Source organism: Drosophila santomea, chromosome 3R (assembly GCF_016746245.2).
Source record: "Drosophila santomea strain STO CAGO 1482 chromosome 3R, Prin_Dsan_1.1, whole genome shotgun sequence".
Lineage (NCBI taxonomy): Eukaryota > Metazoa > Arthropoda > Insecta > Diptera > Drosophilidae > Drosophila > Drosophila santomea.
The window spans coordinates 1,983,482-2,010,076 of record NC_053019.2 but is presented as its reverse complement, the minus strand read 5'-3'; the positions used below and the strand labels follow the sequence as shown (position 1 = coordinate 2,010,076).

The window sequence follows — 26,595 nt, the reverse complement described above, 5'->3', positions numbered from 1 at the left end:
TGAATACATAATGACTAAAAATCCTTTTTTACTTAGGGTACTTTGCCAAGAAAATAACATGATTTATTTAACAAGATTTTTCCAATATCTTCGTTCTTGAGTATAAAACATTAAAGAAAGTTATACATATCTTATTTTTAATAACATTAATTACCTATATTTTGCTTTAACAGCACTCTTTTAGGTAACGGCACGCTGTTACTTTTAACATATCGCGTTTTTGAGCCGTCTGGCTTTAGCCACACTATTTCCTTCTTTTCGCTTTCGTTTCCGGCGAAGTAAGTAAAATAAATTTTTTAGATGGATTTCCTTTTAAAAATATTCTGTTTTCATTTTTAGCGGTGTTAATTCATTCATCGAACAACAAGGTGGGCTTCCGCAGAGACCAAAATTGAACACTCCGAATCGGGAAAACAGTAAAAAGTCGTGGAATAACCTGAAATCGCCAGCCCACGTGCACCAAAGTCGGCTGGCTTAGTTGATATGTGATTGTTTGTGTCTAAATAGTTTCTTTCCTCAAATCCATGAAAGGACAATCCTAAAGGCACTTCCAAATTCGTGATGGCAGTTGGCTGCCGCAATTTTCGTACTTCACACACGGCACATTAGAAGTTTGCAAAATCCTAGCGTTCAGCGTTGTGTTTCTACCAGCGTTCAGTATTTATTTTCAATAATGTTTTGTGGCAAATCATAAAGTGTTCCGCGTTGTAGTAAATGTTGCCTCAGGACGATTGGGCGCAAACTTTAATCGCCTCTTTCATATGATCGATTCCTCAAAGCTTATACTTTATGAAGCCTTAATAGACTCCGTTCAATGTGTTTCTAGCATTGTTATCTATAAAATTATGTTTTTAGTGCCTGGTACCGTTGTCCAAAACAGCTATGCACCTCAATATCAAGTGTTTAAAGTACTTTTCGTTCAATCAAAAGTATGGAACTGAACGAAACCCCCACACCCAAACGTATGAATAGCTATAATGAATGCCCACGATTAAACGATTATTTTTTCTCATCACAGGTAAGCCATGGCCGACACACAAACCAAATCCGCTGCTGCGCCCAAGGCCGCCAAGGTCCAGAAGACTCCTAAGGCCGCCAAAGCCCCCAAGGCAGAGAAGCCCACCGCCTCTGAGGCTAAAGTTTCCGCCAAGAAGTACAAGCGCCACGGACGCCTCTTCGCCAAGGCCGTCTTCACCGGCTACAAGCGTGGTCTGAGGAACCAGCACGAGAACCAGGCCATCCTCAAGGTGAGTCTCTACTTCAATATGATGAGTCCACACCTCACTAAGTTCTTCAAAGTACAATTAATAGAGGACTGTATTCCAGTTCTGTAAATTAGGTCTGACTGGCTGAGTCAACAATGTAAAAAGATTTTTGTAATAATTGTTTGACCAACATTTATCCGATACTTTTTTCATTGCAGATTGAGGGCGCCCGCCGCAAGGAACACGGATCCTTTTACGTTGGCAAGCGTTGTGTCTATGTCTACAAGGCCGAGACCAAGAAGTGCGTCCCACAGCATCCCGAGCGCAAGACCCGCGTCCGCGCTGTCTGGGGCAAGGTCACTCGCATTCACGGAAACACCGGCGCTGTGCGTGCCCGTTTCAACAGGAACCTGCCCGGTCATGCCATGGGTCACCGCATTCGCATCGTTAGTTCAAACTTTTCTCCAGCCAACAATTTCGTTACATTAATATGCCTTCATTCTTTTTACAGATGCTGTACCCATCAAGGATTTAAGTTAATAGCCGACTTAAATTACTGATCTGCAGGAGGAAAAAAATCCGTTTTATATTAAATGAAACACTTTAAATTTAATTAAACCCCCTCTTGGCTTTTCATTAAGGTTAAATTACGTGTAAATGCAGGTGACGGTAGGCTGTTTAGCTATAAAATTTATCGATGTGAGGAGCCATAACTCTCCCCACTGCAACAAATTTGCTATAGGCTGCACCAACCACATCGTCCTAAAATCGGATCTTAAGTAGCTGATAGTTTCAAAATACTCATACGAATTCAGAAAATTTTTATTTTTTGAGGATCTTGGCTAATTCTGATCCTTGAGTTCAGCAAGCATGACATGATCGTAAATACGGTTTCAAATATTTTTGAAAACTGTAAACCTAGTTTTTATACTGCCACAGTGAACGAATGAATACTGTGAGGAATATGTTCGCAATGATTTATGCAGGTTTATGCGTAGCCTTGCAGATCTTTGCAGTTCAAAACATCGAAAACTTAATTAAAATTAAATAAACACGATTTGTCCCTTTAGATCAGTCCACCTAATAAAATATTGGAATAATCGTAGGAATTAAAATTTCTTTCGATGAATAATCTGGTTTCTAATCGTTTCTATATTACAACACCCAACATTTTTGTGGGAAGTAGATGATATTCAAATTAAAGTTCTATGGAATGTTAAAGCACTTAGCGTGTCACGAAGTGTTTTCCGAATAAAATTTATTTTTAAGATTTATATATATTTTATTATTATGAAAATAATACTTTATTTAAAATATTTTAATCATTATTGTTTAATTGTGCTTATGCCTGTCAAAACAAGGACCGGATGCGTATTTCAAATTAATAATTGGAAACATTTTTAATCGTAATAGTTTGGCAAAACTATTCCTACCTTCTAGTGCTTACTATTTCCGCCTGAGAAAGCGGTATTTTCTTGGTATTTTTACGTTATCACGAAATATACTAAAATGCGGTATAATCACTGTTATTTAACCGTACTCCAAATTCGGTCACACTACGCGTTTTGCGGCCCAATCGGAACAAAAACACAAACTTTCCAGTTTTAGTGGAATTATATAGCGAATTTGCTATAGATTGCTACAGGAACTACGAAGAGTGATGCGGAGATGTGCGCCGACCTTGCCGGGAGCCACTGCCGCCGCTGCCACCAACCGACCCCCTGAAGTGAGGTCAACACGTCACCGCCAATTAGAGACTTGCATTTCCGCACCCTTCTCCGCGTCCGATCGCAATCGACCAGGATTACGTTATATGCGCGCACGATGGGCATGCAGCACGACCTGGATGGCATCGTGAGGCATCTTCGCCGGAACCTGAGCGTTCTGCAGATCGTGGCGCTCACCATGGCCGGCCTGGTGGCCATTGATTCCGCCCAGGTGCGAGCGGATCACCCAACTACAGATTGGGAGCTACAGACTGCCGGATCCCCTCATCCCCCTGGCCTCGTGCACTGCGTAAATCAGGAGGAGCGCCGCATTGGAAGAAGGTAGGTACCCTATTCAAAGTATCAAGAGAGAGATGCCATGGTATCGGATGGATCGAAGAAGAAGAGTGCGTTATGTGTGTTGTGTTTATATGTTCTCGAACATTCGCTAAAACGCAGCGCAAGTGGGAAAACCAGTAGCCAGCACCTAGGCAAATATTAAAAAAAACATTTTTGAGCTTTGGTTTAACTTCTCGAAAAGTGAAGAAATCAGCTAAAACGGAGACAAAGGGGACTGTGGTAAGATAAGGGCCTAGTAAATACAGCTCGAAATTCTCGGCGGATCCGAAAACTTGCTCCCATTTGGATTGGACCTTTTACTTTAAGTAGTTAATCCTGGGACTATTTGGAGAGCTTCTGTTCAACTCGAAGATTGGAAGCGATCTGATAATATGAACCCACATGTTTGCACCTTGGCCAACTATGAAAACAGTAATCAGTGGACGCGCTTATCAAGCATGCGGTGAGTCATTTGCAAGATATTAACTCAATTTATGTTTGAGGCAGACGCCTAGATATGTTGTTTGGCATGCATTCCAATCTGGACTGGTTTCTTCGATTGCTTTGTATAAGGTTTTCGTCGAATTTCACTATTTTCCTCCCGTTTGCTCTATTCGCCCTTTTCGAGGCCTGCATTTTCGGCTCTTCGGTGGGCAAGGCAGAGATGGTGATAGGGGCAATGAAGGGGGAAACTGGCACTTGTTGTTTCTTAAGTTTTTCTTCTTGGCAAGTTTACCACCCTTCTCCCTTTCTCCGTTGTCAATTAACCTTGCCAGTGTGACCCTTTTCCTGGTTGACTTTATTTTTTCCCCATGCACCTAGTGATAAAGTTGTTAATTTGTTTTATGTTAAGACATATTACGAAAACGGCAATCATAAAATAAATTAAAAAAAATTGATTTTTTCCACCTTTCTGTTAGTGCATCTTCCGGGTATAACGACGTAAAATCGTCGGTCTCTTGAAAGTCGCTATAACCGGGTTCTACTGTATTAGGATTTAATCTTCTGAACTAAAATATTTTAAGCAGGTTATCCAGGAAACTTACATTACAAAAAAATACTTTATTACATAAAATTCAGAATTTTCAGTGTACTTAAGTGTACAAACAAAAAAAAGGCATAACAATTTTAATGTTAATGTATGCTGTGTTAGGTTTTTTTTTTTAAATCCTAACTATATTCATATTATATATGTATATATTTCTTTTATATATTTAAACAAAAATTTTAAAATGATTCGAGTCCCAAACAATCACGACCACTCTAAATCCTACAAGTTACAAAATTCTATACAGACACACTACAGACTTCTTTGGCAATAAATATTTTATCATGTATCCTTTTGCGAAACACTACAAATTTGCCAAATCGTTCCATTCTTGACTCCTATTCTGGACCTATCTCTCCATTTTTTATTATTGAAATTTTATTTTTTATATTTAAAAAAGTATATGGAAGAAGTCAAACTTGTAATGGTTTTGGTATTTATTTTATCCACAGACTCCTATACATTTCCACACTTGATGGACGACTAAGCGCTCTGGACATTGCCAAGTCCGGGAAACTGCGCTGGAGTGTGCCCACCGGACCAGGGCCTCTAATCTCGTCCAGCATTCATCGATTGGAGCTGACCAACAATGGGCAGTTCGTACGCATGATTCCGTCTTTGAGTGGCGGAATCTACAAGTTCGATGGCGACTCTATCGATCCCATTCCAATTACGGCGGAGCACCTACTCAGCTCGAGTGCCAAATTCAGCGACGATCTGGTGATATCCGGAGGCAAGGAGACACGGTCCTACGGCGTTTCCGTTCGCACTGGCCAGCTGTTGTATGAATGTTCTCTAAACGGATGTGTAAACTCTACGGAGGAAGGACTTGCAATCGACGACACCATTAGGGAGCCTGATGACGAGGATCAGCTGGAGGACAGGGAACAGTTAAGGGACAAGGCCGGCTACATAGTGCGCCATGATCCCCTTCTTGACGACGTTATAGTGATTCGCCGCCAGACGCAGACGGTTCGGGCCGTGGAATCCCGGACCGGAATGGAGCGTTGGAACTTTAGCGTAGGTCAGCATGAGTTGGATCTGGTGAGACCTTCTGAGTGCCAACTACGTCCGCGCGATGAGCTGGAGCTAGGAGTTTTGGATGTGGATATCAAGGTGTTAGTGCCCGAGGGAATAATCTGCGCCTTTAGCAAAAGTGAGCCACAGACTATGCTGTGGAAGTACAAGGTAAATGGTAATGGCTTTAATATTAAATTAATAGCTAATTCTTTCTGTCTTCTTTTTAGTTCGATCACCCAATTGTCAGTGCATGGAACACGAATGCCGCCGACGAATTGAACACTATTGATTTGTTTAGCTCGGCCCAGTGGATTTGGGACCAGGACCAAAACGACAATGAGTTGCCCAATTCGCCACACAGCCCGCCATCCATCTACTTGGGTATGTACGATAAGCAGTTATATATTCAGGAGTCAATCCGTCTACGCCAGGAGATTATGGACCAAACAAAGGTCTATCAGCAGCTTACAGGAGACACCAGTCTGATGCCCAAGATTCCCTGGAAGCCGATAGCCGCCACTAGCAACTCGCTGGTCATCTTCCGGAAAGATCAGGAGGACCCTGAAATGATTGCTGAGGGAACTGATGCACAAGAAGGAGAACTAATGCCATATGATGATCAAAACTTCGCTGTAGCAGCGCAGTCCGTATTAAATGCATCGGAGTTTGTTAATGGCAATGGTTTTTACTTCTACACCACTGGCGAACTGGAGGGCCCGCAAGAGTGCGGTACTCAGAATACTCCAATTGACCGACCAGCAATCACACCTCCAAAATCGCATACTAATCCTACATCTAAAGGAAAGGAACCCAATGGCAACCATAGCATAAATGACGATTTGGGCTTTAGTTTGGACGACATCGATGCACCTGTAAAGGTTGTGATATTGTCGTTGTGGTTCTGGTGGAAAGAAATCGTGGTCATAGCATTTACTTCGGCTGTAATACTTAATATTTTTATGGGACAACGAAACCAACGCGTGGAGCGTGAGTATCTGGTTATTGAACGTCATGTGCCCGTTCAGACGGCAATCGAGGCCACCGAAGCATCCACACAGGCTTTACTTGGTCCCGTGGCTCCGATGCAGCGACCTGGAAATCGTTTTAGCTTACCACCTGGACATAGAAATCAGCGCACAATTTCTGAGTCTACAACTCATTCAGGCGAGCATTACACTTCCCGCTTTCAGTCCGACTTCGAGTTGATGCAATGCCTTGGTCGCGGAGGTTTTGGAGTGGTCTTCGAGGCTAAGAACAAGCTGGATGAGAACCGGTACGCGATTAAGCGCATAACGCTACCCAATAAGGAAGCTTCAAGACAGCGGGTCCTTCGGGAGGCCCGAACTTTGGCCAGTTGTGAGCACCACAACATCGTGCGATACTTCCATGTAAGTCTTTATGTTAAGTTAAAAGTTGAAATTTAGTTTTTAAATAATATCTAATTATAAAACTCGTTATTGTTAACCTTCCAGTCTTGGACCGAGACTCCGCCGACCGGTTGGCAGGAAGAAGAGGATCGCAAGCTGCTCGCCCACGAGCTGTCCACCTCTATCCAGATAGAGACCCCGGACGATAGTACTATGCCTTCATTGGCGGAGCAGTTACAGGAGAAACGCCACCAACAGCTCTTGTCCTGGGTTTCGGATGCAGCCAATAGCACGGCTTGCAGTCACGACTTTCATTTACCCAGCGAATCATCACTCAGGAATATAAAAGAGGAGTATGACGACGATGAGGAAGAGGACTCGCTCATTGAATTCCGCAGCGAGTCCCAGTCAGCCGCTTTACGGGCAGAACAAAAGGATGATACCGATGATGACGATGAAGAGGACGACAATCAGGAGGGCGACCATGAGAGATGCCATCGCAGCTCCGTGTCCATTGACATCCATTCGGCCTCGTTTGACCTAAAGAACATAAACTACTCACAGCACCAACTGGTCTCCAACTCGTTTCAAATTGAATCTGTGCGCCCCAAGAGCAGTGGAAGTGATGATGCGAATGACGATAATAAAGCTAGAAGGAAGCCCCTTACCTTGGCACTGGCCCAGAAACACAATAACAATCAGAACGGAAGCCATCCGACGCCCTCCAGTGCAACGATCCTAAACGGAACGGTGGTTAAGCCCAGCAAGGTGTATCTCTACATCCAAATGCAGCTATGCCGTAAGGAGAGTCTACGCGACTGGCTCAGGGACAACCGTTCGGAAGCTAGGGCTGCCCACATTGCTGACATTTTTCATCAGATTGTTGATGCCGTTGACTATGTACATTTAAAGGGACTGATTCATCGGGACCTGAAACCAAGCAATATATTCTTTTCGCAAGATGGGCAGATAAAGATTGGAGACTTCGGGCTCGTCACTGACATGGCCGATATTCCCAACCTAGTTGCTAAGTGTGGGGATCAGAATGGCCTGCCTTCATGTGCCCGCCACACCCAGCAGGTGGGCACCCACTTATACATGTCGCCGGAGCAGCTTTTGGGCCAGCACTACGACTACAAGGTGGACATCTATTCATTGGGACTGATTTTCTTCGAGTTACACGTGTACTTCACCACTGAAATGGAGCGGATCAAGACGCTGCGCAGTCTTCGGGACGGCCAATATCCCAAGGATTTCGCTGTCAATCACCCGGAGCAGTACAACTTACTCCAACAAATGCTATCCGCCACACCAGAGCAACGCCCGCAGACCAAGCAGCTGAAAAGCCAGCTGCGCAACATCCTTCAGCTACCTCATCTTCTTTCGGAAGGACGCAGCGAGCAGGCGGAACTGGCGGAGCGGGCCAGGCGCCTAAGTCGCAGCCGCACCTTCAGCAACTCCAGCGAGCCATATCAATGATAGAACAGACCACATAGATCATGAGCTCTGACATACAGTTTGTCAACGCCAAACTCAATCACTAGCATTTCGCGTGTAAATCATCAATAAACGCCATCGCGTATTCCTCATCTGGCTATTCCTTATTTGGTGACCTCGACCCGTAAAAGTCGAAGATTCATTAACGGGCAACTCTAGATTCAATAAGTTTTGTATTACGTCTACCTTTACTCTTGCGCGTCGCAAATTACCAACAAAATGTCCTTTTGTTTTTAAGACTTAACCCTAGGAATTATACACTAAAGATGTACTCCTAAACAGTCGTTAGCCTAAGTTGATGACCTACGATGCTAAATTGTTTGTGTTAGTTTGTTTTTACCCTTGTAGCCGCCCAACCTATGCGAGAGTTTGTTTTTAGTCGTAGTTTGATAAGAGAAAAATAAAAATGTCTAAATAAGAAATGGAAATGCTTTCTAATTGCCAAAATGAGATAATGGTTGTGACTAATTCTTGGCTTTTTTTAATGTAATCGCTGTATACAGCAGTGAAAGGGTAACAAAATTACCCTGAAATATCTTGCATAAATAAAATTCGTAAAGATCCACCAATTAATCGTATACGTACTTGTTATTCGTAACGAAAAAAGCTATACTAGATTCGTTGAAAAGTATGTAACAGGGAGAAGGAAGCGTTTCCGACGGATTAATAGTCGAGACGAACTGGCCTTGTCCGTGTGTCCGTTTGTCCGTTTAAACGCCTCAATCAGGAACTATATAAGCTAGGACGTTGAGATTAGGCATGCAGACTCCAGAGACATAGACTCAGCGCAAGTTTGTTGTCTCATGTTGCAACGCTTACGTTAACGGAAACAAACCGTCCAAGACTGCCACGCCCACAGTTTTAAAATATGTTTTGATATTTTTTCACATTTTTCATAGTTTTGTAAATTTTCTTTCGATTTGCCAAAAATGTTTTTGCCACGCTCACTTTAACGCGGACAAACTAACTAGCAAAAAACAGGAAACTTTCCATGGGCATGGGGTCTAATGCTTTGACTTAGTGCTTTTACAAACTAAAGTTTCAGATCTCTGTATTGATCGCAATGATAAGATGTCTAGATATGTCCCCTGCCCAAGTAATACAATTGTCAGCGATTTTATTTTTTATATATCACTTCTTTTATTATCAGCGCCGGAGCGCATTTTCCAAAAACATTATCTACTTTACTAACGGTTGTCGTCGAACATACACCATCGTAGTGCGTTCTACACTAAGTACATTTGTCAGCTTCCGTTTCCGGCGGCATTTTATAAACGATTGCTTAACATTTTGTTCGGTGCGTTTCTCTTTCTACTCTGTCCAATTAACAATGTTTGTCTACTTGCATTAGCGTCATGCCTTTTATTATAAAAAAAATAATAGAGATCATGAGCGCCTTACGCCGTTGGTAATACTTATCTAAACCTAGCGGCTTCACTTAAATTTATTTACGTTTGAATGGCATGAACAAACAACAAGCAGTTGAAGCATTTGATTCGTAGTATATATTTTATTATATTTGCTACACTACATTCTCCTGTTTTTAAATTGTCGCGGGCTTCGCGTTGCTTGAATGTAAATAATTCAACAATTGTCCTTGCTTAACCATTTTTTAACTCTCTCAACTGTTTTGCGTTAGCATTTTATTTCTCAAAAATTAACAGCCATTTTGACGAATCCGTAAAGTTGGAAACCAAGGTAAAACCTGAACCAAACTAGTACAATTATCGTTACATTTAAATATGTGTATATATAGGTATAAGTATGTCTATTTCGGGCTTTTAGTTGCTTACATGCGAAGAGTAATGCAAATTTGGAATGGGTTTTCAGTTTGGATAGAGGCATATCATAAACACATTTTTTCAAGTTGGTTTCAGTTCGGTAATGGGTTCAGTTTGAAAATTCCCGGTTTTTAGGCTGCTTATATCATTAGACAGCTCATCCTTTATTACGGAGAGGGTAAGGTTTTTTAATTTTATTTATTTTTCAAGAATATTGTGTAAAATTAACAAAGCTACAGCAGTTTAAGCAAACTCCAGCAGAAACGTTTTTACAAGGATGACCGCGCTTTTGTATTATTTCTGAAGTCGGTGAACATCCTTGCACCAGAATCATCCATGTTGTAAAAAAGTAAAATTGTATATTCAAAAAAATTAAAATATTTAAGATATTTGACATTTTGACTTTCAAGTGCCACAAAAAATATAAAAAAATTTAAATATACAAAATATTACCAAGGAAATTCTATTTCTCATTAAACGAGATATAATTTATATTTTGTAATCGCATGCGATTACGATTTTGACGCAAGACACATTATTTATGTATTAGGAGTAGATAACTGGTTATGTGTACCTTATTTTGTACGTTGTTAATACATAAAATAAGCAGGTATGAAAAGCAACACTTTACAAATTTTCGTAATGACATCCTAAAACGAAGCATCTTTGAAATCTTACCCCCTCCAACTTAATGCCGCCAAATATATAATAATAATGTATATAACAATAATGGGCTAGTCCCCTCGTATTATTATTGACTTTCCATTGCTTAACCTTGAAATATAGTAATGTCGTAAAATTGTTTTAAGATACTTGTTACCTCAGCTATTCCTAGAATCTAAACCGAGCACTCAACTAAGAGTGGAACCAATCTTGGCAGTGCGCCCACTTATCTACCTTGCATCAGTTAGAGCTTACTTATATTGCTGTAAAAGTCGGTTTCCATAGCTTTTCGCCAAGTTCTTTCATTGAAATCCCTATGTACAAAGTCAGCCTTGATTGCTTTTCTTTTGAGTAGTTTAAGTTGTTTTCTTGAGGTAAAGAAAGAGATCAGAATGGTATGTACGTGTTTCGTAGATCAGCACAGAACCTAATTAACTTGACTATAGCCTGTGGATAGTACGGTAGGGTGTCTCAATACCTTTCTAATAGATCGGCCATATTGATACTACTCTACCCAAATGTTGCTTTCGGTCATTAATCTGAGGTGTGACAACCTCATGCGATTCTCATGTGAGAATGCGATGGTATCAGAATCCTCGGTTTTTGTGCGCTTCAATCGAGTTGTTATCTTACTTTACTCTAAGGTGTTGTTCTATGAAGTATTTGCTTCTGGCGCATGGATCACGGCTCCTCGATGTCGAAACATAGACAAATTATAATTGTAAATAATTTCAAGTACTTTTCGAAGGACTTCCAATTGCTCTTGTGCGCAAATTATATTTATGGATTATAGAGAAGGCCTGTTGAGGTTTTTTATAGGATGATTATAACTGTTTGATTTTACCGCCTTCAATCGCTTTTCAAACACTTAGGGCTATTTATTAAATTGCTCTTACTCGTATGTTGTCCTATAGCTAAATATTTCTGGTAATCCCGTTTCGGATACTTGATTTTACTTGACATAAGCAGACGTTCTGGGTCGGTGTGCCTTAAGAACTAATTCTTGAAATGATCACAACGTTAATGTATACATATATGTTTAAGTATATGTGTATAGCTTAGGTCGACTACTTTAGTACCTATACGTCTTTAGTTCATTTTATAACAAGGTTATTCGTTTTTCATGAAACGTATTGTAAATTATGGTGGGATTAATTACCTACTTACGATCCACGACAGAAATAATACCGCCAACGATAATAATAACCGCAAAGGAATAAAACTTTTGCAGGCAATTGTGGCTGCACTTTGCGGATATCGCTGCATATTCATGACCACTGCACTTCCTGCAAGCTAACGGCATTGAATTGCAAATGCGGAGTCACAAAAGCTGTCGCCAGGATCGGGATCTGGGTGCGCGCCAAACGTGTCCTCCGTGTGGCATTGCCATTAAAATGAGCACAGCAAAAGCGTTCATGGAAACAGCCAGAAAAATGTTGTAATAATAGCAAACAAAGCAGAAGCTGTGCGGAGTGTGGACACTAAAAATATATGGTAAAATATGCATCAGCAAGCGTTGGCAACGGGCAACAGTTTCGTCTTTGTGCTTCCTCCCTGTAGATTGCGTATACGCCACCGTGTCCCAGCTGCAGCAGCTCGCAACGAATTCACTTGGATGTAATGCGCCAGATCAGCGCGTTTGCTTATAAAACTTATGCAACTTTTGCTACAGTATTGTACAGCGTCCTTTATTCCTAGTTGATTGTGAGTACTCAGTGCCAACCAGGCCACCGACCCCGGCCATGCCTCCGCCGGCGCCGCCTCCTCCTCCCGCGCTGGTGCAGCCCATCAGCTCACGGAAAACGTCTCCGATTTTGTAGTTATATCTGCGGAAGACCCCGAAGAAGAGAAGCCCCGGTTAGCCCACATTTCTGATGGCAAAGGGGTTATTGATTACTCACTGCGCCGAGCACTCGATGTAGCCGCAACGCCAATGTTTGCGCACCAGCGTGGAAATATCCTTGAGCTCCTGACAGTCCGTCGAAAGGATATGTGGGTATGCGATAATGGAAAGGATTCGATATTGAGTGAAAGTCTGTAGAAAACCAATAGCTCCCAACCGTAAATAGCCGAGTCCTTCGTCCTTTACGGGAAATTGACTTTGACGATGAAACAAATTGTCTATCTTGGGCCGTATCAATGTTTAAATACCCTTTACTCGTAGAGTAAACGGGTATACTAGAGTTGTTGAAAAGTAAGTAACATGCAGAAGGTTCGACCACATAAAGTATATATATACTTGATCAGGATTAAAAGCGGATTCGATCTGGTTATGTCTGTCTGTCCGTCTGTCTGTCCGTATGAACGTCGAGATCTCAGGAAGAATAAAAGCTAGAAATGCATGCAGACTCCAGAGACATAGACGAAGCGCTAGTTTGTTGACGCACGTTGCCACGCCCACTCTAACGCCCACAAACCGTCCAAAACTGCCACACCCACACTTTTGGAATATGTTTTCATATTTTTCCAATTTTGTATTTGTCTTATAAATTTCTATCCATATGCCAAAACTTTTTTGCCACGCCCACTCTAACGCCCACAAAATGTAAATTGGTTTCGACTTGGAAAACTCTCAGGTTTGATATCTTTTAAAAGTAATCAATTTCAAAATAATATATTAATAAAATTATTATGTTACTTTTAACCTGTACTACGGAAGTACACTTGTATACTTTCTGGTTTATATCAAAGTAAAGCGATTACCAGACCTATCTTCTTTCTAGCGTAGTACCTATTTATACTTGTATTTATATGTATGTCTTAAAGAAGCTCTATGAATTTAAGTGATTTGATGGCTGCCGAGTAGAGGGAAAACCTATATTCCACTCACCTGCGAGTTGGCCTGCGCCACAGTCACATTGTCAAATTTATTGCCGACCACAATTATGCTAAAATCACGATGACTGAAACTGTCCAAGATCTGATCTCTCATCGAGCGGCAGTACTGGAATGGGAACAAGTGTGGGATCGTAAGGGATGTCGTTCAGGTATATCGAAGTGTGGGTCTCACTTGAAAGGTCTCCAAGTTGCCCATGTCGTAGACCAAGACATAGGCGTGCACCGTTCGCAGCCCCAGCGGATGTCCGTTGTTCCACTCAGCGAAGTTGTCAGCCGGAAATCGCTTCTGCCGGATGGCGATTACGATTGCGATTGCGATTGCCGTGCCAATTAGGCGGGTGTTTGTTTTTTTTCAGCATATTTCCGCAAGCAAACGGGCAAACAAACAAACAGTCACATGTGTCCACACGGTTGAGTTGTATTTCCGTTTCGCATTATTTTGGCACGCGTGTAAAAAAATATGGAATTGGGAAAAAGGTTTATAAGTTTAATGGGGCTCACAACTGGCAGAAATATGGCATGAATATGGATGGAAATGGATGGATGCTGTACCTTACTTCGAAATGCCAATCTACCGACTACAGGGTATTATTTGCTGTTTTCCAGCAGGACAAAAGCAGTTTGTTGGTTTTGGGTTTGATTGCATTCAATCAGTCTGGGGCCTAATGTAACCTTTATTATTACAGTAATTTTTAGATACCTCATTAAATTCACTCTTTATAGTACTTAGTACAAGAACGTTTAGAAAATTCAGTTGGTTGCACTCCAAAAAAATTTTTCTGGGGCAAAGTGCACTGAACACACATTTTTTGTCGCTTATTATTTTTAGAACTTATTTATTTATTATTTACATATTTAGAACTTGGTTGATCACACTTGGAACTTTAGCAATCTTCCCTTTCAAATTTATTTAATATGAATATCAGAGGACAAAGCACAAAGCGGTTCCTACAATGCACTGTGGTCCAGAATTCGATTTTGTTGGCATAAAGTCGATTTTTCAATATTAATATAGCGTTGTTTTCATATACTAATCTTAAAGTTAATAAATAAATAATAATAAATAAATTAATTACATTAAAAGCGCCACCGAAGATTTTTGACAGCTTTTAAAAGTGAGCTCGCGATCAGCTGATTTCTGAATATTTGCGCCAAAATATTAAATTGCTTTCTGTTGTGCTACACACGTTAAATTGGTCCTTAAAATGTAACCTAATTATGGAAAAAATACTACTGTATACTACGACTATAGCGTTCTCTCTTGTTTTAATATTGAATTAAATAAAGAAGAAAAAAAAATTTTAAAATAAATAAATAATTCAATATAACAGGAATTAATGTATATTTATTATACCCGTTACTCGTAGAGTAAAAGGGTTCGTTGAAAAGTATGTAACAGGCAGAACGTAGCGTTTCCGACCATATAAAGTATATATATTCTTGATCAGGATCAATAGCCGAGTCGATATGGCCATGTCCGTCTGTAAGTCCGTCTGTCCGTCCGTCTGTCTGTCCGTCCGTATGAACGCTGAGATCTCAGGAACAACAAAAGCTATAAAGTTGAGATTAAGTATGCAGACTCCATTTAATATTTTAATAAGTCTTGTAAATTTCTATCGATTTTCCAAACAACTTTTTGCCACGCCCACTATAACGCCCACAAGCAGCACAAGCCTGTCACGCCCACACTTTTTAAAAATATATTTTTTTTTTTTCCAAATTTTTATTAGTCTTGTAAATTTATATCTGTTTGATAAATCCTAATTGGGCACGAATTTAAAAAGTTCACCATGTGCATCAAAATACATGAATATAGTCAACACGCACGGTCTAGCTTATTTTGAAGGCACATCAGTGGCACCTCCAATGCCACTCCATAGATTCCATATTCCGATTCTCGACCGCATGCACGGATGGACGGCTTTGGGGTCCGCATTCCTTGGCGCCTTTGCGTCTGGTTCTTTGGCTTGTCAGCTTTCCAGCTCTCAGCTTCTAGGTTCATCCCCTTCGCGACCTTCTGGGCACGGGTGCTGTGTCACTCCGGTTGGCAGACAGTCGACGCCACTCGCGTCGGACAGTAACTTACATAGCTAGATTTACGTTTTTGATTAAATTTAATTTAATTTACGCTTTCTCCGCTTCTTCGGTCTATTGTGATAATTGTAGCTTTGTTAATTAACGGGGTGCGATGCTAGCTGGCTTGAAATGCGAGCAGCTCCTTAGCCAGGATTCTCGACGTCTGCTGGCCCAGTTGTAATTGCTGTAACTGTTGTAATTGCCGCACGGTTGCCCTCTTGGATCCGATTCACGATGGATGGGACACATGAGGGACTTGGTGGATACCAAGCTAATAAGCTGAGCTCCCGTCTTGCTGGTGACCTGATTGCCTTACTGTTATCAGTCAGAATATGTGGGTCAGCAGGTTCGATAGATTATTTTTAGTTAGGTATTCTGTGGTTCAGTAGAGGGCTACCTAGGTATAGGTTCGATAACTGAATAGTCGAGACTTGCAACCGATTTTATACCTTTAAATTAAGCATATCGTACAATCGCATAAGAGATATGTTAAATGAAATATCTCGGCTATGTATTATTGTAATAACTGAACAAACGAGAGTAGGGGTTAATAGTGACACCGATGTTTTCACAGATCTTTGTTAAAGTACAATCACTGTGGTCACCTTTTATGACGAAAAGTTAGTTTAATAGGTTTCACTGGAATGTAGACATGTATAAAGTAACACATTTATGGCTTTTATAACCTCTCTTTAGCAATTTAGGCATGGGCTACTTCTCTTCATTAAACCTGTGGTGTGGAGTTTTTTCAAAAGTGTGTGAGATTTTATAAAGTACATATGTACATATATGTATGTACCCTTCAGTACCAGTCCCAAAGGATTCCCTAAGGAATCCCTAGGGAGTCCCCAGGACTCCTCGAGGAATCCCGGGGGATTTCCCATACATGATGTATACACACACGTATATGTATGATGTATAATTGGAAATTTTTTTTTTCTTCTCCAGCCAAGTTCTTTAAGTTGTTTTGTTTTTTCTGAGGATTGTTATCTACCTTTTATGTAAAAGGCAGAAGAAAGCGTTTCCGACCACATTAGGTATATATATTATTGATCAGGATCAAAAGCCGAGTCGAACTGGTCATGTCCGTCTGTCCGCCCGTTGTCTGTCTGTCCGTATAAACGTCTCGATCCCAGGAACTATAAAAGCTAGAATGTTGAGATTAAGCATGCAGCTTCTAGAGGCATAGACGCAGCGCAGGTTTGTTTCCAAATGCTGCCCACCCACTCTAACTGTGTTGTACATTTCTTTTGATTTGTCAAAAAGTTTTTCGCCACGCCCACTCCAACGCCCACAAACAGCCCAAAACTAACACGCCCAAATTTTTAATTTTACTATTTTTTTTTCCAACTTCTGCCAATATTCCAGAAATTGTTAAAAATTCTTGTTCGCACTCCACTACCTGTGTCGGGTAACTTGACTATATCATTTTCTCTTGTTTTTATGTACTTCTTGGGACTCTTTAGTTGGAAATAGAAAAAAAACGATATAACGACCAACTTTTCCTAATAAGTTCACTACAGTCTCATTATGTCATGGACTCGATATTAACTATAATATCATGAACTATAATTTGTTAAGGGTGATTTATTTTCTGTGAGGTTTGTGCCTACAAATTCCCATGGGCTTGTTTGATAACCCTCTTCTTTAGGTTGTCATTTCAAGTGGCTTTAAGCAGCAAAGGAAACAATGGCCAACCAAATGGTCTCTACTTCGCACAGCCACACAGACCAACAAAAACACCTGTTCTCCCCTGGATCTGGTGAATATGAGCGAAAATGCTGTTTGTACAATTGGAACCATTAAGGTGGACTTTGAGTTATGACTACCAGGCAGTGCGCTTGACGATGAAAAATGCTGCACAATAAACAGGCTACGGCGAAGTGAAGTCCCCCCACCTGCGGGCTTCTCCTCGATCCTACCCCAATCCTGGTCAGCACAAACCCTGTTGGTCCGCTTTTAGACAGCAGTCAGCCATTTGGTCAGCACAATGGATGAACAACAAAGGGTGTAACAAAAGGGAGCAAAAAAAGCTCTCCTCGAAAACAAATTCACGCCAAAATGGACATGAATAAGTTGAAAAGCATCGAGAGGCGGTATGGGCGGCGCTGGCGAACTGGCGAACTGTCGAAAAGGGGTCGCTCGGCACGTAGTTAATATGACAATAGATGCGGTTGGCTGGCTGCCCGACGCTTGCTTGTCAACTCTTTTGCTCCGCTTACCGTTTCGTCCTCGTCCTCTTTATTCGCGAGTCTGGGGTAATTCAAGGGGATGAGTATCCATGGCGTTCGACAGAATCCTCCCCGGCCCATATCTTTTGGCGACTTTGTCAGCCCAGCACATACTTGGCCCAGTTCTCAATTTCCTAGATCAACGACTGCCCCAAATGTATTCATCCGTGGAATAAAGAGAAGTGATGCTTAAACTGATGTAGGTACATATGCAAAAGAACGGGCACTATTAACTCGATCGGTATCAAATGTATAGTTCCATTCTACCAGGCGTTAAGTACATTTAAGTATAGGTAATAACCTGAATAATATAAAAAGCTAGGTAAAAGATTACCTTGATTTCCAACATTGGGTTTCTTCGCAATTGAAGAATCATATTTAAAAATTTACGTGCTTGATAACTGATCTTTGTATGCTTTCTCTGCTTTCCGAGGGTACGAAACTCTTTAGTAATCCCAAATAAATCATATTTTTACTTGTCAGCTCGTGCTTTGCAGATCCTAGAATGCCCGGCGGAAGGCCAAACAGCAACTGGCCTTGTTTAGAGTGTGTTTCATAAATATTTTATAAGAGTTAAACGAGGCAAACAGAAAGACAAAAACTGGTGGGACGGGGATGTCCTGCTAGTGATATGTAAGACAGTGCTCGGCATTGGTGTAGTCAAATTTCCCATTTTCGTTGTCAGTTTGCGATTTGTGGCATGGCAAAGCTACTCCCTAATTGCCAAAGTCCTTTGCCAACTCATGGAACCAATTGAAAGAAAGTTGCAAGTATAGATAGAGATATGGGGCAACCTTTGGGCATTTTACATGGAAACTGGAGTTGCCAGATAATCGGATATAAATATTGACATAGGGTTGGTGGGTCTTTATGGCCAGCCATAATTTGGTAATATCGTTTTTTAGAGCTAATTTTACCACAAAGTTCATATAATACACAATATTTTTACATAACAGCCAATGTTACGACTTCCTTAGCCTCATATTACTTATCACATCTTTTTCAATATGTCTCTTTCCATCTACGAAATCTCACAAAAGCTTTTTAAAAGTAACGAAAGTGCTGAATGTGCCTGTACCACGAAAACATCGTGGGAGGTCTTAAATTATCCTCGGGTTAATATTTCCACTAGACGAGGAAAGGCGGAAGATTGCAACTGGTGTGGGTCTCTGGGGCAATTTAGATTAGCAATTTATTATGGCCAAGGGGAGCATTTTCTAATATATCAGCAGCATGAAATTTACCGGAAAATTGCATAAAACTAGTTTGTACATATTTTTAGAAAATTCCTCAACACGCTGTGACAGTACAGAAACTTTTAACTGAATAATGGAAAGTTGGATATTATGGCAAGGGTGTGGCGGGGATGGAATTATGGCAGATTTGGGGCTTCCAGGTGGCAGGTGCTAACTCACCTGGGGAGGAACGTCCAGTACCATCAGCTCACGTATGCAGGTGTCGCAGACCAAACAGTTTTTGTATATCTTACGATGCGTTGTCGTCTGATGTGTTCTGGGAAAGTCATGGTAGAAAAATTGCTGTAAGTAAGCATGAAAGAGCCAAGTCAGTTTATTATGAAAGTTAAATATATATAGCATTAAGTATTTAGAACTATATTATTAGGAAATTTAATTGAAAATGAAAATAGTTTTACTCCATAAAAGCCATGCCAATTAGAAACCGAGCTATAATTTTTCCAGTTTTCTTTGCACTGTACACAATTTTCGCTTTTCTGTTCTCTATGCCAAGCAAACATTTTAAATATGTGCTCCTAGCTTTTGCATGAGGTCCTTTGGCCGGTAAAACCCACAAAAGCAGCCACATATTTCTCATGGACATTTTTAGCTTATTAAAATTGTAAGCGCTTAAATGTATGCTTTGGATTTTACGTTTCCCCATGTAATCATAAAAATTACTGGGAAATAAACTGCACACGAGTGCTTGGTAATGGTTGTATAAGCTGTTTGTCAATCGAGGCGTAGGACTAGCTTAGGGAAATGCAATTAAAGAATGCATTAGATCGGAACAGCTAAAAACATTATTTTAATATAAATGGAAGTAATTAAATGTTGTACAACAAACAATTGTTGCAAATTTACTATAGGCTACAAAAAGATTCTACATTTTTTGAAGGTTTTATCCGTTTTGTTGATCAACATATACTCTTCATAACTGATATATACCCCGTTTTAAATAAATAAATTCATTTAATAACATTGAAAACAAATAGGACAAGATAGAAATGTCAGCATTCCATACATACATATTATACACATGCGGTGGGTATATTGATTTCTTTTAGAAGTTTGTAGCACAGTGAAGTAGACATTTATAAAGATTCTTTATCAACAGCTTATCAACATATTCTTTATCAACAGCAGTGTAGATAAAGTCATGTCCGTCGGTTGTCCGTCCGTTTCTGCGCAAACTGAACTCTCAGTTTTAAAGCTATCTGCATGGAATTTTCGAATTTTTGGAAATTTTAAAACTGGAATCGTTTGCCCTTGTTTGCCTACCAACTATTTTTTTTGCCCATGTCCAGTTTTGAAGACATGGAATTTCCAAAAAGTACCCAGCCACTCTATCGCCCAGAAACCGCCAAAAACTGTCAGAGTTGAAAATTCTCCTTCGCACTTCCACTTGCTGAGTAACGGGTATTGGATAGTCGGGGAACTCGACTATAGCATTCTCTCTTTTTTTTTCTATAAATTCCAAACAAGCTTTAACTTTCGCTTTAATTTGTTAATACCCACTCTTCTAAGTATCTTAAAAGGACCATAACTCTAATCCAAAGCTCATAACGCACACGCGAGACTTCTTTGGATTTCACATGGCGCGGTTGTCGTAATGACCCTCTTAACCAGCATCCTCTTTTTACTTACTCTCTTATTGGGGCTAATCTGGGATCCGGAGTTGCAAAGGGGAATCGCAGAGTCTTAACAAATAAAGCCAAGGCCATCAGACACATAAAACACAGTTTGTAAAAAGTCTTTTGGTAATGAATGCGGAAAAAATGACACAATGGGGATATGGGCCTTGGGGTGCTTGGGACTAAGGCCGGTTGGATGGGGATGCCGTACTGGCACTGAGTAGAGTGAGTGATAGGCTCAAAGGATATTTAACGCCTGATTGCACTTATAGTGATGCTTTTGTGCTTCAAGAAGCCATGAAATAAATGGGTACATCGCGATTTTCCTGTGTAAAAAAAGTCTCCCATTCAGATTTCTGACCCACAATTTACACAAATGTGAATGTGAATGTTTTGTAGAATGGAAATTCATAGATTTCTAAAAAACCATTGAATGTTCAACTCATGATCCTGCTCAAGGCGTTGCTAATAAGAAAGTCTTGAAAAAGGGATCGATCCCAGCTCGTTTAATAAAAATTCAAATTCCCTTCTGCATTCCCTTCAATCACCACACCCATTGTTTTCGCTGCAATGAAATCAGATGCAATTTATGCGCACTATATTCAATTACGGGCACCAAAAAGGAAGCAGCAAGGCACCGGAAGCGGAAGTGGCCGCGTTAGGAGAAAAAGAGCGAAGATGCCACCGCTGGATGGCCTATAACTTTGGCGCACTATTTTTTTCAAATCATACGCTGCACCGACGGGCAATTCCCCTTCTGAGCACGGGGACGTGTGCAGTGGCAAAGGGGTCAGACATCGATTCATGACAGCGATTCGCATTGCGTCGCTTTTATGTGTCAACGCCGCATATCATTGACTTTTATTTTCATTGAACTGGTAATTGAATAAGAAATGACATTGATGCTGGCTCCGTTGTATCCAGGTCCCGTTTCCATATCCTAGTTTTGAGCTTCGTGCACCTTGCTCCAAGCTGCTAAGGTCATTGGGGCTTCGTAGCTTTGCGCCTCTTTATGCTTCTTGCTGCCTCATAAAAAGCAGGACATAATCTGCCATATAAATAAGCTCGCCGTGGGTACGAGATGCTTTTCTATGTGTACCCTAATAGATATTCATGACGCACGCTTTACTGATATGATGTACTGCGTTTTACAGGGGAGACCCTGTACATATATAACCCAGGGAAAAATATGTAAAGTTCTTGTTTATATCTAAATTTATATTTTATAAACAGCAACGATCCATGCATTTTTAAAAAAGGGCTCACTGTTAAAATTTGTTTTGCTGGTAATTATATTTAAAGGCCCTAGAAAATCTATTACAGTTTAAAAGTTTTTTTATGGAAAAATCCTTTCCGTATCTCGATTTACGTTATTCTTGAGTAACACAAATGTTATATTTCCTTCTATAAAGGTTTTTGGATGCCTGGTGTGCGAGATTAACGTCTTTTCACTCCAAAAAGGATTTCCTTCACCAGCTTGACCACAAACAGCCATTTAACAGGACGTAATTGATTTTGCAGTGCTTAAAATGCCATAAAAATGCACAAATCTCGCATTACAAGCAATAAAAGGCACCCACCGGGAATTGAGAAATCTGTTGGACCGCTGACTTCGGAAAACGGTTGAGGTTTCCTAGAAAAGCGATCCTAAAAGGTGATGCATACACGCTCTCAATCGCATTCGTTGAAATTAAACGCAGCTATGTATAGCACACACAAACGAATGCATGGAAAATAATGGACCGTGCAGCGGGAAAAGCGGAAAGCAAATGGCATAGCGGCCAACTCGCAACCGCAGGTAATTGAATTTGCCAAGCGAGAGGTGAGAAGCCGGGGCGTGTAGGTCGGTAGTGCCTGGAAAATGGGACGTGTTTCGCAACGAGGCTAATACTCTTTTTTCGCCCTGGTGGAAAAAGATTGCATTTTATACAAATAATATTTTCGATATTTTGAAATATTCTGTTATAACCCTTATAAATATTTTTCCAATATTCGTTCACAGGCACTTAAGTGGGAATTCGATAAATTCCTAGATATTTATGAAAACAAAGGGTATTAAGGAAGGGTAATCATAGAGGCTGTCACTTAGCGAAAGGTAAACAAAATCGAATTCATTTTACTTTGTCTGAGATAAATTGGAAAACTTGTTGTTGTTTACCGTTGCAGCTTAATAAAACTTAAATGTTTCCCAAATAAATCTACACTAGAAAGTTTAATTAAAATTGCCAGGGCGTTTACGCCTCTTGTTATATTTCTTTGTTTGGTAGCCCAAATATGTATATAAAATTATGTATACCCCTTACTCGTAGACTAAAATGGTATACCAGAAAGAATGTGTTTTGATTCTGTGGGAACTGTGTACGTTTAATTGGGGCAAATGAATTCCAAATACCACTAAGCTAAAGACGGTCCCTCGCTCTCACGCTTAAAGTATTAAACTAATATGTGAATGGTATTTTGTCTAAAGTTATTAAAAGCTATTAAAAGCCGTCTCCTTACTGTAAGGCAAAGTATTCCATTTCAGCTTGCTACTCCACTTGCTTTCCCCCTTTCTTGCACTTTCATTAGCTGAGTAACGTATATCTACTAGTTATGCACCGACAATAGCCTTCTCGCTTGTCTAATACTGGGAAAATAAAATAGTTTTAAAAGAAACTAAATAAATGTTTTTCCGCATATGGTAACGAAAGTTGCTTTTACTTAGGACCTTTTCATATTGACAGTACAGCTAATAAATACTGAATAAGATTGTGAAATGGACAGTACTTGATAACACTTTTTGTTGGTTTTGACTCTCCTTTTGATACGATCTTAAGAACTTCTCATGTCTGGTGCTACAGTGACCACAATTGCTGAAGGACTCCCCCACAGTAGCAGGCAGCCACGGTAAACACATGTGAGGCATTCAAGCTCTGTGCCCTGCCATTGTCTAATTACAAAAGATAAGCCACAAAAGATACGATACCATGCACTGCGCAAATCAAATTAACGGGGCTCCCACACGCACACAAACGCAATGAGAGGATCGGGTGTGGAAGGAGGTGAGGAGGTAGATGGTGAGGGCCAACTGTCGTGGGATGGTCTATTAAAAAGTTTGCCCCCAAACTTTCCAGCTTTTAGCTTTCCACGGGGTCGCCCGTGGCCCATTAATAATTTAAAGCTAAGTTGGGGCATCAAATGTGCAGCGTTCGCATCCTTCTCTCTGTTGCATCCCCTCGCCATTTAACGTTTTGTGTGCACTGGGGAAACTTTAATCGGGAATTGTGTTAATTGAAAATGCAATTTATTATTGAGCAACTGATTAATGCGAGCGGTCAACAAGGACCCCTTCTATGCGACGTTGATTGCATCGGATCGGACTAACGTTTTAATTCCTGTGGCACTCAATCTCACTTAGGAAACATTTAAATTATCATTGGCAATTCCGTATTAAATATTGCGCCAGCGAGGCCTTGAGACGTGTTAAGTGGAAACACTTAATCGAGCAGTTAAAATCAATTAATTTGGATTATGTTTACCTCATGGAACTTGTACACTCAGAAAGAAACCGATTTGGGAGGTATCCCCCGAAACTTTATGAATTTCAGTATTGTGCTTCTTAGTTATACATAGGTTAACCATGGTAAATTTGGACTCACCTGTAGTATGCTTGTTTTGCCGACCCCAGTAGCCCCCAAAAACGCGGCCTTAAGGGGGCCCTGCAGCCATGGCGGCTCCGCACCACCCTCCAGAGTGATGCGCTATGCCGAGATGCACTTATTCTGTATGTGGAGCTCCATTTCAATTGAGATCTTGGTTGTGGGGGTTGTGGCTGCGATGGCGGTGGCTTTGACTTTGGATCCTTTGGCTCCTGCGGCTGCTGCTGCTCCTGTTTTGATATTGCCTGCTGCTGTCCTCGTACTATCACCGACATAATCAACGCTTCGTGTGCTCTCGATCAACAGTTTCTTAGAGTTTGTTGGCGATATAGTACTACTCCACATTATATTGTTGTTGTAATTGCTTATGGTGCTATTGATATTCATCTGCTTGAACGACGCCAGCTTGCCAGCTTTTGGGGATCGGTTGGGATGGAAGGACGAGTTGGGTGAAGGCGAAAGTGAAGCCAGGCAGCAGGGTTAAAAATGAGACTTGCCGTTTTGTAATAATGCTAGATGGTTCGTTTGTTTATTTACTGAAAGAGCAAAACAGAACATTTATAAAATGGATGTGTATCTATAAACTGAGAGCGAGTATTATAAATTTCACTCTTATCTCTAGCATAGCTATTTCCCGGTGTGGAAATGTCAGCAGGACATCAATTAAAAAGCAGCAGGACATAATTTTAAAATTATGGATTAAGGGCCGTTTTCAAGTAATCTGACAGCTACACAGGAATGAAATCAACTCAAAGGCATGAAATAAATTGCAAAAGTGACGGAAAATATCGCACAATGCTTTCGAATCAATCAGCTCGCATTCGGCTGACTAAATTTATAAAGTCGCCAGCGGATATTGCACATTGATTTCAGTTTAATAACATAAATATTGTTTGGGCCCCTCTATCGCCTTCTGGATGTTTTTGTGTGTTTCTCTTTGGGGTCTCTTTGCATTGCCAATAATAAATTTTAAATTTCACATTTCACTTCCGCTGCGCAAGGGAAGTTGATTTAAGGGCCTCGCTTTGGCCAAGGGCGCAAAGTTGTACTGCCTATTTTTTGAAATCGAGCATAACAGCAAGTGGGGCGTGAAAAGTGTTTTGCAATTCAGATCTCTGTCTGCACTATTTTTGGTTTCAGGTGGAACGCTTATAAATAACACGAGAAGAGATTTGTAATTAGAAAAGTTTTGAAAAACGAGTTTGGGCTTTGATGAACGCCGCTTTTGCGTTTTGAATGCTTGTTAAAGTCAATTTAAATTGTAGAAAAGTGCCTTTAATCACCCACAAAAGTTTGCGCCTACTTATAATTAGTTAGACATCTGACTACAGCTTCATCTATCATCACTCAGAGCAGGAAAATTGAATAAATTTAATAGCCACAAATATGCCCGCGGCGATGAGTGTGGTACCAGGGTGCTAAAAATGCCAGCCAGCCCTAACCTTCGCCATCGCCACACATCTTTGGCGTATTTATAGCCCGCATCTTCTTAAAAATCAGGGCCCATGGCCCACTTCCTTCGTCGAATCATGCGTCATCGAGGCGACACCCACAACTAAATGGAGCCGTATTGGGGTTTATTGTGAGGATGCCAGGAGCACAGATGGCGAGTCGGCTGATTTGATTTGATCAGATATGAGTGAGAGCGTCTTAAGCAGCGCCCACACAAGGAAACCGTCGCTTGGAAGCGTTTTCGTGGGTGAACGCTTAGGGTCGAATAACGTATACCCTATAGTGTGCATCACGTGTGCCACTTCTGAGATCAGAGTTAGTGACTCAAATTTCTTAAAGTGCACTTTTTTCGATGAATTTAGGTGGCCTTCGAAGGGTCACACAAAATAGAGATTCCCTGAACTAGTTGTATATTTGCATATACCTCGTAAATTCATGATGGCAGCCCTGCAGGCTAGCACTTTGATTAGATTCTGAAGGCCGGAGTAAATTTAATTTGAAAAACCACACATTTGGTCGGACATGTTATGGTACTTTGAGCGGAGTGGGGTGCCTTTTGTTTCCGATCTCAAGACCCAGTTGATTGATACGCTCTCGGCGAGCGTCTAAGTACGTAAAGTACAAGTGTCTGAGGCTGAGGTGGATGTGGATGTGTAGGCCGAGGTGAGTGGGCGTGGTGTGGCCCGGAGACAGAAATCCTGGCAATTGAAAACTTTCCACTTTTGGCAACACTCTAAGGCTCTGGCCACATCCTTATCCCTGTGCTTTTCCTCAGCCGCGATTGCGATACCAGACAATTGTAGTCCAGTTTTGGTGTTTATATATTTGAGCTGTGTGTAATGTAATGCTTTTAGCCCTCATCCGC

General features: G+C 40.9%; 3 protein-coding genes across 5 annotated transcripts in view; 2 read left to right on the top strand and 1 right to left on the bottom strand.

Moving 5' to 3' along the window:
- Positions 1-173: 173 nt before the first annotated feature.
- LOC120453343 (60S ribosomal protein L35a) lies at positions 174-1,818 on the top strand. The gene is made up of 5 exons (XM_039638011.2): positions 174-278; positions 340-368; positions 1,019-1,247; positions 1,424-1,651; positions 1,717-1,818. Exons 3-5 carry the CDS (start codon positions 1,026-1,028, stop codon positions 1,738-1,740), a joined length of 474 nt encoding a protein of 157 aa, XP_039493945.1. The 5' UTR covers positions 174-278; positions 340-368; positions 1,019-1,025; the 3' UTR covers positions 1,741-1,818.
- A 929-nt stretch (positions 1,819-2,747) lies between these two features.
- LOC120451628 (eukaryotic translation initiation factor 2-alpha kinase) lies at positions 2,748-8,755 on the top strand. Of its 3 annotated transcripts, none has more exons than XM_039635483.2 (4): positions 2,748-3,253; positions 4,751-5,486; positions 5,546-6,706; positions 6,791-8,755. In XM_039635483.2, exons 1-4 carry the CDS (start codon positions 3,030-3,032, stop codon positions 8,162-8,164), a joined length of 3,495 nt encoding a protein of 1,164 aa, XP_039491417.1. In that variant the 5' UTR covers positions 2,748-3,029; the 3' UTR covers positions 8,165-8,755. The 3 variants fall into 3 exon arrangements, with proteins under 3 accessions (XP_039491417.1, XP_039491418.1, XP_039491419.1); XM_039635484.2 differs by lacking the exon at positions 2,748-3,253 and adding an exon at positions 3,359-3,713; XM_039635485.2 differs by lacking the exon at positions 2,748-3,253 and adding an exon at positions 4,367-4,389.
- Positions 8,756-10,708: 1,953 nt separating this feature from the next.
- Positions 10,709-26,595, bottom strand: part of LOC120452767 (ras-like protein family member 10B) — a 36,851-nt gene continuing 20,964 nt past the window's right edge. The window contains 6 exon segments of the mRNA XM_044006362.1: positions 10,709-12,452; positions 12,528-12,595; positions 13,457-13,570; positions 13,637-13,750; positions 19,187-19,309; positions 24,279-24,814. Of these exon segments, the coding sequence (XP_043862297.1) occupies positions 12,293-12,452; positions 12,528-12,595; positions 13,457-13,570; positions 13,637-13,750; positions 19,187-19,309; positions 24,279-24,665 (966 nt within the window). The 5' untranslated portion in view covers positions 24,666-24,814 and the 3' untranslated portion in view covers positions 10,709-12,292.

Bases quoted from the DNA above. Each gene is read 5' to 3' on its own strand.
- LOC120451628 (XM_039635483.2), top strand. From the start codon at position 3,030: ATGGGCATGCAGCACGACCTGGATGGCATCGTGAGGCATCTTCGCCGG. The intron at 5,487-5,545 runs GTAAATGGTAAT...TCTTCTTTTTAG, and splicing joins CTATGCTGTGGAAGTACAAG to TTCGATCACCCAATTGTCAG. The intron at 6,707-6,790 runs GTAAGTCTTTAT...TTAACCTTCCAG, and splicing joins ACATCGTGCGATACTTCCAT to TCTTGGACCGAGACTCCGCC.
- LOC120453343 (XM_039638011.2), top strand. From the start codon at position 1,026: ATGGCCGACACACAAACCAAATCCGCTGCTGCGCCCAAGGCCGCCAAG. The intron at 1,248-1,423 runs GTGAGTCTCTAC...TTTTCATTGCAG, and splicing joins AGAACCAGGCCATCCTCAAG to ATTGAGGGCGCCCGCCGCAA. The intron at 1,652-1,716 runs GTTAGTTCAAAC...TTCTTTTTACAG, and splicing joins TGGGTCACCGCATTCGCATC to ATGCTGTACCCATCAAGGAT.